At 39.5% G+C, this 17,830-nt stretch overlaps 1 protein-coding gene, 1 long non-coding RNA gene and 1 other non-coding gene across 3 annotated transcripts; 1 reads left to right on the top strand and 2 right to left on the bottom strand.

The window, feature by feature from the left end:
- Positions 1-1,684: 1,684 nt before the first annotated feature.
- Positions 1,685-4,334, bottom strand: LOC149753081 (uncharacterized). Its single transcript, XR_016396314.1, has 2 exons — positions 3,261-4,334; positions 1,685-2,794 (listed from the first exon to the last, which is right to left on the bottom strand). It is a non-coding gene; the product is annotated as an uncharacterized LOC149753081 (long non-coding RNA).
- Positions 4,335-10,231: 5,897 nt separating this feature from the next.
- On the bottom strand, positions 10,232-12,118 carry LOC103716526 (epsin-3). Its single transcript, XM_008804557.6, has 4 exons — positions 11,963-12,118; positions 11,403-11,525; positions 11,144-11,305; positions 10,232-11,050 (listed from the first exon to the last, which is right to left on the bottom strand). Exons 1-4 carry the CDS (start codon positions 12,067-12,069, stop codon positions 10,534-10,536), a joined length of 909 nt encoding a protein of 302 aa, XP_008802779.3. The 5' UTR covers positions 12,070-12,118; the 3' UTR covers positions 10,232-10,533.
- A 4,872-nt stretch (positions 12,119-16,990) lies between these two features.
- LOC113463355 (small nucleolar RNA U3) lies at positions 16,991-17,202 on the top strand. Its single transcript, XR_003387458.4, has one exon. It is a non-coding gene; the product is annotated as a small nucleolar RNA U3 (small nucleolar RNA).
- Positions 17,203-17,830: the final 628 nt, after the last annotated feature.

Below are 17,830 nucleotides of genomic sequence, written 5' to 3'. Positions count from 1 at the left end.
TCAAAGGGAGGTATGCCAGTGAGGACCTTCTACATTTCATAGGATAGCTCATTAGATACTGCTGATAGGTACATATATTCTATATTAGGCACCGAGCTTTGGTATTTCTGGAAGCTGTAACAGTATGAATTAAATTACCACATGCACTCATCCTGAATATGGTTGGCAGTATCTTGTTACTTTCAAGCTGCTGCTTCACTGAATTCAGATGTTCAATATATAAGGAGGACCTACGTATTCCCGTATGATAGGTGATTAGGATTTATCGAAGTTCTTACTTCTCAAATTAGTGTACTAGTTGGAGCTTGCAAGACAAAATTTGATATCATAATTTACGGTCAACTAAAGTAGTGTAAAACGAGCATCAGGAGGCATCCACTCGCACTCAATGATCAAGATTGATGGTTATGGTGGCTTCGAATGGCACTGATGCTTTTGAAAAATAACAGCATGATCACAAACAATACATGGGTTAAAGCAATATGTACAGGTAAACCAAAGCATAGGTTCGATAAAATATAATTTACTTCTCGGTATTAAGGGAAGAGCTCCAAAAAATAAACCGGGGCGGGGGGGGGGGGGGGCAAAAAATGGATCGTCCTGCTCACAATAATAGGATCATCCAATTTCAGCTAAATAAACCCCAACACCGATTGAGCCGGACCTCAGTCCCGCTAAGAGCCAGTTCGACCTCGGACTCCGTTGAAGGCTCAGCTGACCTCGACCAAATCTCTCTGATGCCAGGACCTGCAGCAACCTCCTCTGATGCCTGTAATGACATCCTGAGCCCGAGCTCAGAACACCCTACTGAGTCAGTTGCGAGCCAAAGAGCTCCTTCAACCGTGGGACTATTTGCCGACGCGCCCCAACCAAGCATGGGGCGCTCTTATATTCGCCGACACGCCTCGACCGAGCTCGAGGCGCCCTTATATTCGCTGGCGCGCCCCGATTTCGGGGCGCCTTTTATATTCGCTGACGTACCCCGACCAAGCTCGGGGCGCTCTTATATTCGCCGACGTACCCCGACCAAGCTCGGGGCGCTCTTATATTCGCCGACGTGCCCCGATCGAGCTCGGGGCGCCTTTTATATTCGCCGACACACCCCGACCCGAGCTTGAGGCTTCCTTAGTATTCGACGATACGCCCCGGCCAAGTTCGAGGCGCCCCATCTAACAACGTGCCCTGATCCTTGAGCTCGAGGTGCCCTACCAAGCAGACCTTGGAATCAGGGAAGCTAGGCCGACCTCAACACCCGCCAAAACGACCTCGCCGAATGCACGATACGACCTCTCATCGAGCTCGGCTTCGCCCACGACCGCATCTACGTACGTGCCCACGCCCGCCTATGTAACCGTACATTACAACGTCACCACGCCATGCTTTGCTTGCTGGCCAATGACAGTCAAGAATAATGCCAGGCTACTCCAGCCATACCCCTTCACACCCATCGACGCTTACCGTTCACAGGAACGGCCTATATCGTACGCCTCATGCAAGCTCTAGCTGCACGTCATCTATCTGAAATCTATCTCCTCTATGATAAGGATGGGTCATACCTCTGCCACCTGGACACCTCTTGTCACGCCCCGAACCCAGCACCCGGGTCCGGTACGCGACCGGCCGCATGAGCCCTAGAGCAGTGCCCTAAAGATCATGCAAGGCCTATGATTAACAAAAATTCCAATAAATCCACAACTAATTTAGAAATTCAAATAGACAAATCCGACATGTCCAAATAAACAAATTAGTTCATTTACGAGCTCTTCAAATGTTCATCAACATCAAAGAAGGATAAACAACTAACTAACTAATGACTCTGGTGCTCGCACTCTGCGCCCATCCCATCCAAAACTATGCATCCTGCAACTCTGGTAAAGAAAAAGAAGAAAAGGGGGTGAGCTTTACAGCCCAGTAAGAATCCCTACACATCCATACCAACACAATAATAATATGAATTTGAAAGCCACGACAAATCGATGCACATTTCATGAAATCATAAACCGGCTATCAAAAGGCTCAAATAATCAATATAAGTATGTACGTCAAATATCAATGAAAGTCCAACCACGCAAGAATGATATAGCATACGATAGCTCATAAATCTTCATTAATGTTTTCAATGCTTTTTCTTTCCATTCTATATTAACTTGATCCGGATTAATTATCTTTCCGACTTTGGGCCAAATCCCGGTCACGTTTCCAGCCCGTGACAGGGCAAACCAATAGTGTCACACTTAGAGCCTGTGACGGGCAAACCAACATTGTCACACTTAGAGCCTGTGACGGGCAAACCAACATTGTCACACTTAGAGCCTGTGACGGGCAAACCCATAATAACGAGACGGCCCAAAGTCCATGTTTATTTAATCAATTTCACATCCACACATCAATCCCTTTTATTTACAACTATAGACTAATCCGGTCACGTTTCCAGCCCGTGACGGGGCAACCAATATTAACAAGGTTAGTCTATAGTACCACATCCATAAATCCAATTATACAGGTGTAGGTTATGCACATGCATACATCATAATATCAATCACAAGCCAACACAATCAAAATATAGTTTAATATAACAATGTTGATTTGTCTGGATCATAGCATATTAATTCAGATCGTAGCATATTATACACATATAAGTATAAAAATATTTATATTATGCAGGATTGGCGTACAAGGATTCTTACACTTTATAAAAAAAACTCAAACAACTAATCACCCGCCCTCACGGCGATCTACGAACCGGAATGCGCAGGACTCTGCTCAGCGTTCTCTCGTCCAATAGATTGTTCCCCTACAGAACCAAGTTATCATTAAAAATTATCCAAGACATATAAAAACCCAAGACTCCCAATGGATCCTCTAAGGGTCCACCAGTATCTATCACCCCAGGACTAACCAACAGTCCATGATCTCCCTAAATTAAACTAGGAAGAAATCATAGCAATAAGAGAGAGCAACTAGAGAGGAAGAAGAACAAAGAAGAGGGAAGTGGATGGTTCTCTCTCTCTCCCCCTCTCTTCCTTCCTCCCGATTGACAGAGAAACTTGATGGCGGCGGCCCATGGTCGACACTGCCCCATGACTGGCGGTGCCGGCGGTGCGGGCGGTGCGCCACGACCGGCGACGGCCGGCCGGAATGGAAGAGAAAAGCAGACCGAAACAGGGGAACACGGTTCACATCGATCCGGCGGCTTGTCGGCCGGATTCCCAAGAAAAATAGTGGCCTAAAGACAAGAAGAAGGAGGAGGAGGACCTTACCTCGCCTCCGGCGATCTCCTCCGGCCGGCCCGACGGCGATCAACCCAAGCTTCTCACGGATCTCTCTCTCTCTCTCTCTCTTTTTGAAAGAGCTCTCGATTGATGCCCTAGAAAGAGGGGAAAGGGATCTTTTATAGAAGAGAATTGGTTCAATTTTGGTAAGATTTGATCCCCCTTTTTTTTCTGTTTTTTTTTTTTTCTTTCCGGTGGATTTGGGGGAGTTCGGTGAAGGAGGAGAGGAAGACTCCCGTGGCTAAACAGCCGAGGCCCTTAGGCGCGCGGTGGCCTAGGGGTCGGCCCCAGCCCAAATAAAAAAAAAAAGATGGGTTCTTACATTCTCCTCCCCTAAAAAAATTTTCGTCCTCGAAATTACCATACTTAAGTTTCAGACTTTGAGAGGTTGCAACCGTCACATAATCCTCGAACTCCTAAACAATCTCCCTCTCAAAATGCAAGCTCACAAGATTTGACATACAAAATCATGACATCACAAAACTTGATCTTTTCCATCTATAACACATAGCAGGTTATTTTGATCTCCTTCAAAAGAAGGCCCACCTCCCAATGTCATAATTCTTTTTCCGAGAATTTAATTACTCTTGATTAATTTCGCATAAAGATCATAATTGGCTTAACAAGGATAGGAGAAGGCTTTATCGTCAAATGGTCTTCATAATCTTTAATCCTCTTTCTTTTCTTAACTTTGCCCATAATTTAATGATCAACCTCTATCCTAGGAAAACCTCAAACCCCTTTCAAATAGCTAGATTGACAATACCGATCTAGGAGTACGAGATTCATGCTAAAACATTTCAGGTCTAAGACCAACCAAGGAATCATCAACCGTTAATGCTAAATTTAAGATGCCCAAGATTCTCCCAAAAGTTCTCAGCAATAGAAGAGCACACTGGTAAAATTACATAGCTACCTCTCGATCATCCATAGAATCAACAATATTCTCCTCTATAAGAAACTAACTCAAGTGTTCCATCATAATGCCTTTTAGATCAAATATTGTCCTTAACCAGTTTCAAAATAACTCAAACCACCACACTTTCGCTGCGCACTCTGATTTAATTCATTAAATACTCTAAAGCCTCTAAAGATTTAGGACCAAAATATCACTTTGCACTAGGAGTAGGAAAATTCAAATTTCAAAACTTTAATTGAGCAAAACTTCCAGATCTCTCTGTCCTCAATTTATGTAGAGTGTACATACCATAACTAACCCCCGATCCTTTAGTCAAGTTTAAGGTCACTATGTGATCTCCACAACCTTTTTAGAATCCAAAATATCTAGGTTTAATTTAAAGGGGGTAATTCTTGTATTCTCTTTGCAATTTAATTAGAAAATCTACATTGATTTTCCTTCCAACAGAATTTACCTCAAACTCAATGGGTTAGAACTGTTGAGCCAATATCACTATGAGTAGGAATTAACTCTATCAACCACCAAATCCTTCTTTACCAAAATCCTTAATGTCTATGATCAATGCTACCCATGATAACTCACATAAGCATCTCAAAATCGAAATTTCTACTCAATTTTGTATTTTACAATGACAAAGATTTCTAGTTAGGTCATAAACCTTGACTTGAGTTCAAGTTAACACATCCAATAGTTTCCAACAATTATAAGAAAAATTCAGGAGCCCAATCCAGATATACAAATTCAAATAATTAGAATACTCCACCAATTTGCATACTCTATAGCCTCAAAATAATCAAATACATCAATAGGAAATAGGTCTAATTACAATATTCAACATGCCAATACCAGATATAATCCACATACATATTCAACTTCGAAGAACATTCCTTTCAATATTATGAAATCTTCTTAACTCACTCCAATACTATGGAAGATCTACGTACAAATCCCACTCTAATAATTAGCAGCAAAACCAAAAGTACGATCGCATCAAAACCCATATTAAGTTTGAACTTACAGGTCATTTAAATAACATCTGCACATGGTATAACCGATATGCCATTGTTGACCTTCCTATACTTATCTTAGGTCAAACCTCTCTTATCATGATCAAAGACAATTTATACTTTCCTTCTACACTCATCGAAAACCAAATCCGATGCATACATTTTATCACAATACCTAGTGATCTTACATCTTAAGCACTGAATTTAATTGTCATGTTCCAAGTGATCATAACCTTAAGCTATGATATATTTCTGTCACAATCCCTAGTGATCTTAAACATATGCTCAGATTCCAACTGGTCACATTTTCCAATAATCTTAAACCTCAAACTTTAATGCCACTAAGGTCACAGTCCCTAGTGGTCTTAAATCTTAGATTACAATATCATTTCTATTACAATCTCATGTGATCATAAATCAAGACTCTGATAGTTTTTCTATCATAATTCTCCACTAATACTCATCTGAACTTAAACCCTAGGATACCTCAACCTTAAGCTCTGATACCACTCTGTCACGCCCCGAACCCAGCACCCGGGTCCGGTACGCGACCGGCCGCATGAGCCCTAGAGCAGTGCCCTAAAGATCATGCAAGGCCTATGATTAACAAAAATTCCAATAAATCCACAACTAATTTAGAAATTCAAATAGACAAATCCGACATGTCCAAATAAACAAATTAGTTCATTTACGAGCTCTTCAAATGTTCATCAACATCGAAGAAGGATAAACAACTAACTAACTAATGACTCTGGTGCTCGCACTCTGCGCCCATCCCATCCAAAACTATGCATCCTGCAACTCTGGTAAAGAAAAAGAAGAAAAGGAGGTGAGCTTTACAGCCCAGTAAGAATCCCTACACATCCATACCAACACAATAATAATATGAATTTGAAAGCCACGACAAATCGATGCACATTTCATGAAATCATAAACCGGCTATCAAAAGGCTCAAATAATCAATATAAGTATGTACGTCAAATATCAATGAAAGTCCAACCACGCAAGAATGATATAGCATACGATAGCTCATAAATCTTCATTAATGTTTTCAATGCTTTTTCTTTCCATTCTATATTAACTTGATCCGGATCAATTATCTTTCCGACTTTGGGCCAAATCCCGGTCACGTTTCCAGCCCGTGATAGGGCAAACCAATAGTGTCACACTTAGAGCCTGTGACGGGCAAACCAACATTGTCACACTTAGAGCCTGTGACGGGCAAACCAACATTGTCACACTTAGAGCCTGTGACGGGCAAACCAACATTGTCACACTTAGAGCCTGTGACGGGCAAACCCATAATAACGAGACGGCCCAAAGTCCATGTTCATTTAATCAATTTCACATCCACACATCAATCCCTTTTATTTACAACTATAGACTAATCCGGTCACGTTTCCAGCCCGTGACGGGGCAACCAATATTAACAAGGTTAGTCTATAATACCACATCCATAAATCCAATTATACAGGTGTAGGTTATGCACATGCATACATCATAATATCAATCACAAGCCAACACAATCAAAATATAGTTTAATATAACAATGTTGATTTGTCTGGATCATAGCATATTAATTCAGATCGTAGCATATTATACACATATAAGTATAAAAATATTTATATTATGCAGGATTGGCGTACAAGGATTCTTACACTTTATAAAAAAAACTCAAACAACTAATCACCCGCCCTCACGGCGATCTACGAACCGAAATGCGCAGGACTCTGCTCAGCGTTCTCTCGTCCAATAGATTGTTCCCCTACAGAACCAAGTTATCATTAAAAATTATCCAAGACATATAAAAACCCAAGACTCCCAATGGATCCTCTAAGGGTCCACCAGTATCTATCACCCCAGGACTAACCAACAGTCCATGATCTCCCTAAATTAAACTAGGAAGAAATCATAGCAATAAGAGAGAGCAACTAGAGAGGAAGAAGAACAAAGAAGAGGGAAGTGGATGGTTCTCTCTCTCTCCCCCTCTCTTCCTTCCTCCCGATTGACAGAGAAACTTGATGGCGGCGGCCCATGGTCGACACTGCCCCATGACTGGCGGTGCCGGCGGTGCGGGCGGTGCGCCACGACCGGCGACGGCCGGCCGGAATGGAAGAGAAAAGCAGACCGAAACAGGGGAACACGGTTCACATCGATCCGGCGGCTTGTCGGCCGGATTCCCAAGAAAAATAGTGGCCTAAAGACAAGGAGAAGGAGGAGGAGGACCTTACCTCGCCTCCGGCGATCTCCTCCGGCCGGCCCGACGGCGATCAACCCAAGCTTCTCACGGATCTCTCTCTCTCTCTCTCTCTTTTTGAAAGAGCTCTCGATTGATGCCCTAGAAAGAGGGGAAAGGGATCTTTTATAGAAGAGAATTGGTTCAATTTTGGTAAGATTTGATCCCCCTTTTTTTTTCTGTTTTTTTTTTTTTCTTTCCGGTGGATTTGGGGGAGTTCGGTGAAGGAGGAGAGGAAGACTCCCGTGGCTAAACAGCCGAGGCCCTTAGGCGCGCGGTGGCCTAGGGGTCGGCCCCAGCCCAAATAAAAAAAAAAAGATGGGTTCTTACACCTCTACGAGGACTATATATAGCCCCATCAAATAACACTATGAGAACTTTTGGACCAATTAAGATCCATCCTAACGTGTGCGTCGGAGGACCCTCACTAGAACCACCGGTAGGGCTTTGTGCAGGTACACCGTCGCATGGAAGGTGGCTCTCCTTCTTCTGCTCCAGCCGGCAGCTTCCTCGACTCCTCCAGCGTGGTCACCATCGGGCCAAATTTGAACCACAACAGGACCAATGATATTACAGATTGACCCTCTGCACTTTCCAACGAGCTGTGACAAGAAAATGTGGCAGGTGGTCTGATGCAATTTCGGTATCCTCTCTCTCTCTCTCTCTTTCTATACATATGTATGTATGTATGTATGTATGTATGTATGTATATATATGCATGTATACGTGTGTGTATCGTGCGCTTGCTTGCTTGGTCGAAGGAAGATTATATTCTCTGTTGTTAGTGATGCTTCAATGCAATGGCGTGAGTTGGATCCTACAACATCTCTCAAGTACTTTGAACACAAGTGAGCTTGGAAAGAGGAAATAAGGAAATAATGTTAAGTCATGCCAGGTATATGAAATGGAACTGGACCTGGACGTATGGTGACTTATCGAGTGGTCCAAGTCAGGTCCAACAATGTTCACGTCATTGGAGCGTTCTTTGAATGTCGTTTTACCTAACCGCTCCTGAAAGTTTTGACATTGCCATAATAGATGACAGAGACGCTGCAATTAACACAGTTTGTACTGTATACAGAAAACACAGGAAGACCGCCATATTTCTACTTGATGTTAGCATCCTTAAATCAATCAGTTACATTTACATCTAAAAGAGAAGGAAAAATTAAGAATCCTTTGAGGTAACCAAGTTCTTAATACAATGCTTCTGTTTCATTTGGAAATACATTTGTAGATTTAGAAGATCCATGGTTCATCATATTTGTGGTTTTTACAATGATTCATCAAAATGTTGATTTCTTCTCATTTTTTTCAGAGGCATCCAGACGTAGCCTTCATCTATCCTGATTCTTTATCACTGGGTAAACTACGAGTTCATAATAAGTTGCGAGATCACTTTCTCCCATATCATTAGGGTTGCAGGTAAAAACAGAGACTAGAAAAGTCTCCATCTTTTCTTTTGTTTTTTTTTTGAAGAAAAAAAAGGAGCACCAATGGAAATAAATTTATCACTGATCTGTATTTCATCTCTTGAATCTTTTTCCCCAGTGTAAATGTTCTGCACAAGCCATATTCAGTGCTCGGCAATTGAACATGGAGTTTGTGAATCTTATTGAAGCCCATGTTGCCTCTACTAATTTATTCATGAAAATCAACTCTTGGAGGCAGTCCATGTTGCTTATATAACATGAATCAACATAATCATTTGTTGCATTTTTTTATGATAGTCTTCTTTCAAGGTAGTGTTTATTAGTTTATAGTATGGTCTAAATAATTCAGTTGGTCCATTCAGCATTCCTCTTCCTATATTCTTGCAGAAAATTGGCATCACCTCACACGGTCATCTTACCTCAGTGGATATTGATTAACCCTTCTATCCTCACTGTGTTCACTTGTGAGTTTTCCTTCATCAGCATCTTAGGCCTTCCCTGAAGGTCTCCCCATTCTTCTATCTTGATTTTCTGAATTTTAATCTGGTGACTTCCCTTGTTTAATTTGCAGGGAAATAAAGAATATCTTTGCTCTTCATAGCTTGTGCTCTTATCATCCCAGCACTACTTATCAGAGATCATACCATACATTTCTGGATTTCACCCTCTGATCAGCTTTATACTATATGACCTACCTTGGTGAGTTTTTTTGTGGTTGCAGATATCTTCATGGTGACAATATTCTTACTTTGACCTGCCTATGGCTGCATGAGTATGGGGTTAAGATATTTATGATTAACTTTAATATTAGCTACCTGTAAGCTGACTTATCTTCCCCGACATGCTTGCAAGGTCAGATTAATATGCAAGCAAAAGACGTGGCCTGTCGAACACGATTATTTCCTTAAACAGAAGCCTGCAGAATTTAAATTGCATTATTTATGCTTAGTTTTTTAAGCAGAGCATTATCACTGTAGTTATCTATGCCTTTTTATTCTGATCTTTAAGTACTGAGAACCAGGTTTTGCTTAAATTAATGAATCATGCAGCACTTATGTATGCCATGTGACTTTATTTTTTTAAACACTTTGATTCTATGGATATAGTGCCTCACCTTAGCTTTCTTCACAACATATAATAAAATGACATTCTATCGTTACTCTGCTGCTTGGCTCTTCAATTTCCCAACTAGCATTGCTTTTAGTATTTACTATTTTTCCGTTCGTACATTTTGATGATCTGATACTTAAAGCTCTATTTCAGTAGGCAAACAAATGATCATAAGAAAACTATGTTCATCATCCCAAGTACTTCAAAATTTTCATCAGAAGCAGGACTGCCAAGCCAACTAGCTTTCTAACCAATGCACTGGCAAGCACAAAGCATGTTATCATCATTCACATATCTTAGTATCAATACATTGTTCACTCCTTTCTACAGATAACAAACCCAAGGGCTACACAAACATCAGGGACATGATCACTACATATAATGCTGAGCTATAGTAGTAATTTTGCAGACACGACATCTATTTGCAAAGCTCAGGATGGAAATCCTGCATCAAACTCTCGATCGGCGGTGACATATCACTAAAGAAAACAAAATCTGGTCAAACAACCTCAGATGCTGATAGTTTTCACTCTGTAGCCTTGTGCCCCAAATTTCTTCAGGAAGATAAAACCGAATTCCGACTTAAAAGAAGCATTGACTCCATGCTTTGATATTCAAGTTTGTTAATTGGGTGGTCTTCTCTCTGGAATTCATTTTTCATCCCTTCTTGACAAGTCAAAAGTGGTCTTGATTCCCTCGGAGGAAGGCCCTTTTTTGGCAAACTCTTGTCCACTGAATTCTCCTTCATCAGTCTCTCTCCTGATTCAGTTTTCTTGTTCATCTGCAAATCAAGCCGATCATCCGGACTTAAATTCTCCTTTTGGCTATCAGGGACTATGTCTTCCTGCTGGCTGTAATCTTCGTAGTGCGAATTACTTCTCCCATAACAATTCGAAGCCTGTTCGATGCCATTCTTATTGGTGGATGACCAACTTAGATTGAAGCTACCAAATCCCTGAATTCCACGAGTAATTCTTCGAGCCTGGTCCCGCTCTTCTGTAAGAACTGGCCCTTTCTCAAGCAGTTTCAACACCCTCTCTGATTTCTTTCTCACAGTCAGTCCCCAGTTAAACCTGCAAGTCAATTCAAACATCCATATCTGAAAATGGGATTATGGTACCTCGCAAAACAATACCGAATCTAAATGATGAGTCCTCATTTCTCACCCTCTTTCATCAATGAACTGAAAGGTTTCCATTTCTTGGATAACTTCCTTGTCGCTCTGAAACTCCTCTGCGGTGCTCTCAGGTCCATGAGTTAGAAGATGCTCCAAAAGTATCAAGGCCTTGTAAGGCTTCCTCCAGTGCTTCCTATCAAATTTGGCCAACCTAACTCGACGACAAAAGGTCGATAAACCTCTCAGAACACAGATCCACAGAAACTACCAAATCAGAACACCATCGAAATCATGATGAACCTGCTAACCTCTTATGCAGGATCTCCACAATTCTCCAGTAGTCATCGATCTCGAATGCCGCCCGTGATATGAAACCCATTGTCCTCGCGTCTGGTGCCCATGGATTCCCATTTGTTGCTTCTTTTGTCAGCCTACAACCATGATCAATGTCACAACCAATAAATGATCTAAAATCTTGAATCTAATGCCGCACTTGGAGGTTTAATTTCAAAATAATGTCTTTAGTGTACACTGGAGCTAAAAAACTCTGGATTTCAAGAGTGGATTTTTCGGGCAGTCCTTACTTCGAGGTTAAAGATCATACAGAAAGGATCAAACGTGAATCTGAAGAAAAAAAAAAGGACCTCTACTCAAGGTAGAAATTTTCAGTTTCATGATTCTAAAGCTCTAGTGAGATTTCCATGCACCACCAAACATAGAGAATCATGACTCCGAATCATAATTTATTTGTACATCCTGTTGCCGCCTAAAGAAAACAATGGCTGATATCAAGATTTTCTTTAAAAAAACAAAAAGAAGAAGAAAAAAAAGAGACATTAAAGCATATCAAAGACCAGATGGAGCTTACAGTTCAGCAGGAGTAACATCGGTGAGAGCCAACCGTGCGGTCCGGATCTTTTCTTTGAAGAAGTAGGAGGCCTGCTTCTTGAGCTCATGGAAGAAAGGGGTTCCCATGGCGATCGACGTGTCTCCGATCTTCCCAGAAGAACAGCAAAATAGCGACGGTCTTTCAGCTAGCGGGCAGAACGCGTAAGCAAGAGGAGAGGAGACAGCAAGCGCAACTCCTTCACCAATTCAACAACTAGTGTTAGCCAACCTAATATTTTGCTTGAAAAATTAAGCACTCAAATGAAGCTAACAAAAATCTGTGACAGCTAAAATATACTAAATTAGTACAAATATTAATTTTAAATATGATAATTAGATTTAATAATTTTTAAAGATTGATTTATGATATTATACCAAGATTATGCATGCAATATGTGGCATTTGTGATATCATACCAAAATTGTACTTGCAATATATGGCAGTTATGATATCATACCAAAATTATACGTACAATATGTGGCAGTTGTGATATCATACCAAGATGGTGCATATAATATATGGCAATTGTGATATCATACCAAAATTGTGCATGCGATATATGGCAATTATGATATAATACCAAAATTGTGCATTCAAAGAATGTGTAATAAATATTAAAATTTAAAATCTAGTGCTAACAGTAGATAAACTTTCCTGAATTGTTAGTCTAGATGCACAAATATAATTAATAAATCAATAATTAAATATTTATAATATTCAAAAATAGTACATAAGAAGAATAAATTAGTAAATAATTAACTTGACAATAGAATAATAAAATGAATAAAAAGAGAAAAGCTGGCCTGTGGATCGAAACACGCTGACACGTTGTCTCAGAAAAGTTTATGTCCCCTATGCACAGGTCTGCTAGTACAGATCTCCTAGAGATACGATGACCCAGCATAGAACTACGTCTTCCCTGTCAGTGCGTCTCCAGAAAAAAAAAAAAAGAGCACGTTCATGCCTGCAAATAGCTCAAAAGAAATTTAGAAAAATTATGAGGAAAAGAAAAATTTTCTTTATTTTTTTCTCCCCAATAATCCCTAGAGCCCTTTTTATATAAGCTCTTGGAATAGAGAAAAGAGAAATTTTCATTGTTTTTAAAATGATCCCTAGAGCCCTTTATATAGGCTCAGGCGCATCAAAAGAAACAGACTCTCCTCCCGCGAATTAATGATGTGTCTTCTTGTGCTCCTTTGATCCTTCGGCTTATTGCAACTTAGCTATCCATGCTTCCTTCCTTCTTCGAAGGGCCTTTCCATGCTTGTTCTTACGCGTGGATGCATGACACTTGTCATGGTCTGCTTTTTTTGGAGATCTTTCTATGTTTGCTTCCTTGCTTGTGCACGGATGCTTGCCACTCGGCCGTTAATCAAGTCAAATGTTTAATTTTTAAATTTTAAAATATTTGATTTAATTCAATAATTAGCACCTGCTCCTCTATACTTGAATGCCATTACGTAGGATGAGGCATGCGAGAAAGTGATGGAGGCGGGATCGAACGGTGGACTGGAGATCCAGAGGGGACTGGAGCATCATAGCATAGTTCTCCATATGCATTACATCTATCTCCTATTTCACTAGTGTTTCACATGGGTAGTGCACATGATAGATTCCATGGACGGCTGAGATCTCCGAGCTAATTAAGTTTTTTTATTATTCATGTAATTTGATAAGCATGATTTCGACTTTGGAAGGTCAATTTTTCATGTCTCTCAATTAAGAATTGAGCTAAATATAGTAAATGCCTGTTTAACATAGAAATAGTTTTATTATCATCCATCATATATAGCTGAGCAATGTTACACCGTTTAATACTAGAATAGACGGTATGGTATTACAGTGTCATGGGGCTATACATGTGCACATGCATGTGTGTGCGCGTGCGTGTGTGTGTGTGTGTGAGAGAGAGAGAGCGGGTTTAATCATCATAAGAGATTACTGCTATGTAAGTTTTCATGACTATATCTTCTTATCATAGGTGTTAAAATATTTGCAGAAAAAGAAAAGAATAAGAAAAAAAGAGAGAGAAAATTGATTTTATTTCTCTGCTCCGTCATATTTGGTATATCTCAGAGGTTATATGTACTCATGTACAGACTTTATATAAGAAAAATAATAGGCTGATATAAAATCATGTTAGTAAAAAAAAATATTACTCGCTGATACAAGTTGTTATATGATCCCTCAAATCACTCTAATAAGATCATGCTAATAAAAAAATTTAAATTACAAAAACTCGCTTGAAGTTTACATTTATTACACTTATACCCACTAGTTTGTAAAATCTACACATACACCCCGGTTAAATTAACGGCATTAGTGAATCTGTTTACCTCATATAAAAAGTCAAAATTTCTCTTGTGTAATGAGTAAATTACAAAAAGCCCTTAAATTAGGATAAATTATACCTACATTCAATAGTTTGAAAAATCTATACTTATCCTTTTGAGATTTGTTTCTATCCAACACTTAATCTATGACTTAACAAAATGTTAGCCAAACCATGAACTTAAATGAGACTAAATGCTATGTCAGAAAAAAAATTAAAAAATGACCAAATTAGCCTTAAGTGATATAATATTCATTCAAAGAAGAGAACAACCGTGAGACACCGTAGGGGTGAGCTTGATCTTAATGAATTATTAGAAAAAAGCTATATTATAAGGAAAAAGTAATCTAGATCTCTCAACTAAGTAGATGCCTCTAAAACTTTCTGCTGTACGGAACTAACATCAAGAGTTTTATTGCTTGAGCCGCCTATCAATGATCCAAGCTAAGCTATGAAACTGCAACTAATGTACGACAATTGTTTGGACAGGTTAACGTAGAATTATGACTCTTAATGCAAATTGAGCAAATTGCTCAGTAGTACCAGTCTCTTGCTTAAATGCAAAAAATCATGGGTTGGAACCACTTGATCGATGTGATCCTCAAAAAGTGTAACTCTTGATAGTCCAGGCCAAAGACATCATAGAGCACCTTGGAGCAATTACATTTTATGGGTAGCGCATCTCTGGACACCTAGCTTAAACTTGTCAAAAGGTGGACCGGACATAAAGCTGGAGTCATGATAACCAAAATGCTAGATTCACAAACTTACGTCAATAAAATCATGGCTAAAGAGAGATGCTAAGGGTTGCTATCCTGCTACCCGTATGTTTTTCATGCTACATAACACTAGAGAGTGCGTGTGATTCATGGGGATTGGTCAAATTTATGAGTCAACGATAAGTCAATGCCAAGTCAGAACAAGAAAATAAGTGAGTAAATAAACAATGTTTGTATCATTTTAGCAATACCAAATGTTCCTTTATATCATGCTGGTCCTTGTTATAGGCCATGGGTCTAGGCATCCTAGAACAAAATCATTAAGAGAGAGAGAGAGAGAGAGAGAGAGAGAGAGTCTTTATTGCAAGCCAATCTGACTCAAAAATTTTATAACATGTTTCAAAATTTATGAGTCTCAAGAACAAGTAAAATTGTTTCTTGACCCTAATGAAGGAAGCCATTACTTAATATTGGAACCACCCAGTTAATGATGGATTTGGAATGTTTACAACATTCTCTATTTTCTCATTGTTTATTTGGATTTGTTCAATATAGCACTTACAACATGTGATGCATGTGATTCAACCATATGTAAAAATATAAGAAGAGAGAATCATTGTATCTTATGATACAACTACAGCAATATTGGTGCGGACACTAGTGCCAGATCAGCCACCACTCGGATCGATGGTCGTTACAAGGTCCAGCCAGTCCAGCCAGTTTGATTTTATTTTGGATTGATTTTATGTTATTTTATTTTATGTCGATTGGGTTTGTTTGCATATTATCATTTTAGGATTTTTATGGGATTGTTTTTTTTTGTAGGGGTCTTTTTGTTATTTTGTGACTATATATATATGGGTCCATGTTCGTGTTTAGGATTTGATGAATGATTGAATGAATTAGCTTCTTTTTTCTGAAACTCTGGTATGAAGCCATGACTAGAGCCAGGTGAGAAGCCTGGTTCTCCTTCCTCCCCTTCTCTTCTCTTTTTTCTCTGCTCTCCTTCCTCTCTCTCTCTCTCTTTTCTCTGCTGTCCTGCATCAAATATGTATATCTATATATAGCCTAACAATATGACTACCAAAAAAAATATCACTCATACTTGGACAAGTACAGCAACAATTATAAATGTGCTTAACATGATGAAGGAAAATGCATGCAGTATGGATATCCATAGTCCCATAAGCTTATTCACATGATGCAAATGAATAATAGAGAGGACGAAGGGATCACTTGATGAATGGTTTTGTAGAAGAAATATGCATTTCCAAGATAGTTCCATGATTGCCAGGAGTTTTATAGAAGCAAGAAAAAAAATTCAAGAGAAAATTTATAACAAGGAGATAAAACCCATTACAGCCTTCCAAGCAAGCTACAGCACATCACATCTCCAATGTAAAGGCTAAGGAAGGTGGCTTTTGAACGTCACAAAGCATCATAAAAGAACTTATATAATATTGCACGGTAAGAGGGAAGTGGGAGATGTTAGATCTACCAAGTGGAGAAAAATGGTTCAAATTAGTGATAAAAGGACCGATCATACGAAGCGTCGCTGCATATTTACATACGTTTTTATGGTACAAATAGCCAATCTTCTAGCAGTAATATTTCCGAATATAAACATTAACCCCTCAACTCAGTAGGTGCGGTCGGATCTAAAATCCTATTATTCATGTTCTTTTTTTATATTTATTCGCCCTGTGGATGCTATTATTCTACAAACATGATTTTTTTGGCTAATGTTGACTTTTATCGAACAAATTGATTGATTCCTGTGCAGTTGCTCCTGTCCGGTAAACTCACCGCTATGCATCACACGACGCAAACGTTTGCCAGCCTTTCCATCGGCAGCACCGGTACACTGACCGGAACGGTGTCACAGGAGATTAGTCCCACATCGTCTAGAAGAATAAATAACATTTAATTTAATTAGCGATTTTCGACGCTTTATGCCACGATCTTACTTGAACAGGATCTGTTCTATAGGTTCGTACGATCGTGTCCTTGATTGCAAAGGAGACGGGCAACTCAGTTTGGTGGATGACGGTAACCTCGGGATTCGAGCGTGATTAACGGTGGCGATCTTTCGGAGATCGGTACTATCGAGGATCGTGCCTGTCTCTTGTTCGCAGGGGATGGGGTGGTCCCGAGGTTGTCTGACAGACCCATAAATTTTTTTTGGTGTAATCTCTCTTAGGCAAGCAAATCGAGGCGGGATTTTTTTCTCTACCTTATGGTGAGTAGAGTTTGATTTCCTTGAAATGCTGGAATTTCGATGCTCCACAGCTTTTTTTGTGTCGTAGACAAATTGGTGCTAATATGAATCGGCTATATATATATATTTTAAAAATTAGTTTTTTAGATTTTTTTCTTATTTTTATGGTGAGTTGGATTTGGTTTTTTTGAAATGTTAGGAATTTGATGCTTCATGGATTTTTTTTGAAGTGTTATTTCGTCACTCGTATCGTGGACAAATTGGCGCTAACGTGAACCGTTCAAACTCGAAAATACCATTTTTCTTAGTTTTTTTTTATAATAAGTAGGGTTTGATTTTCTTGAAATACTAGAATTTTGATGCTTCACGAATTTTTGTAACTATTATTTGATCATTCGTGTCGTGGACAAATTGGCGCTACTATGAACCAGTCAAATATATATGTTTCGGACTATGGTACTTGAAATCAAATTTTGAATCTTTATACTCGAGTATCCTTTTCTGATTTATATCGTTAACTAGGGTTCTAAGGTCACTTTGTATCGTGGACAAATTGGCGCTAATGTGAGCCGGTTAAAT

This window comes from Phoenix dactylifera, chromosome 8 (genome assembly GCF_051530095.1).
Source record: "Phoenix dactylifera cultivar Ajwa chromosome 8, Ajwa_hap1_PhDact_Kaust_v1.1, whole genome shotgun sequence".
NCBI lineage: Eukaryota > Viridiplantae > Streptophyta > Magnoliopsida > Arecales > Arecaceae > Phoenix > Phoenix dactylifera.
This window is presented reverse-complemented; position numbering and strand designations above follow the sequence as displayed.

Bases quoted from the DNA above. Each gene is read 5' to 3' on its own strand.
- LOC103716526 (XM_008804557.6), bottom strand. From the start codon at position 12,069: ATGGGAACCCCTTTCTTCCATGAGCTCAAGAAGCAGGCCTCCTACTTC. The intron at 11,526-11,962 runs GTAAGCTCCATC...TCATGGTTGTAG, and splicing joins GATGTTACTCCTGCTGAACT to GCTGACAAAAGAAGCAACAA. The intron at 11,306-11,402 runs GTTAGCAGGTTC...TCGTCGAGTTAG, and splicing joins GTGGAGATCCTGCATAAGAG to GTTGGCCAAATTTGATAGGA.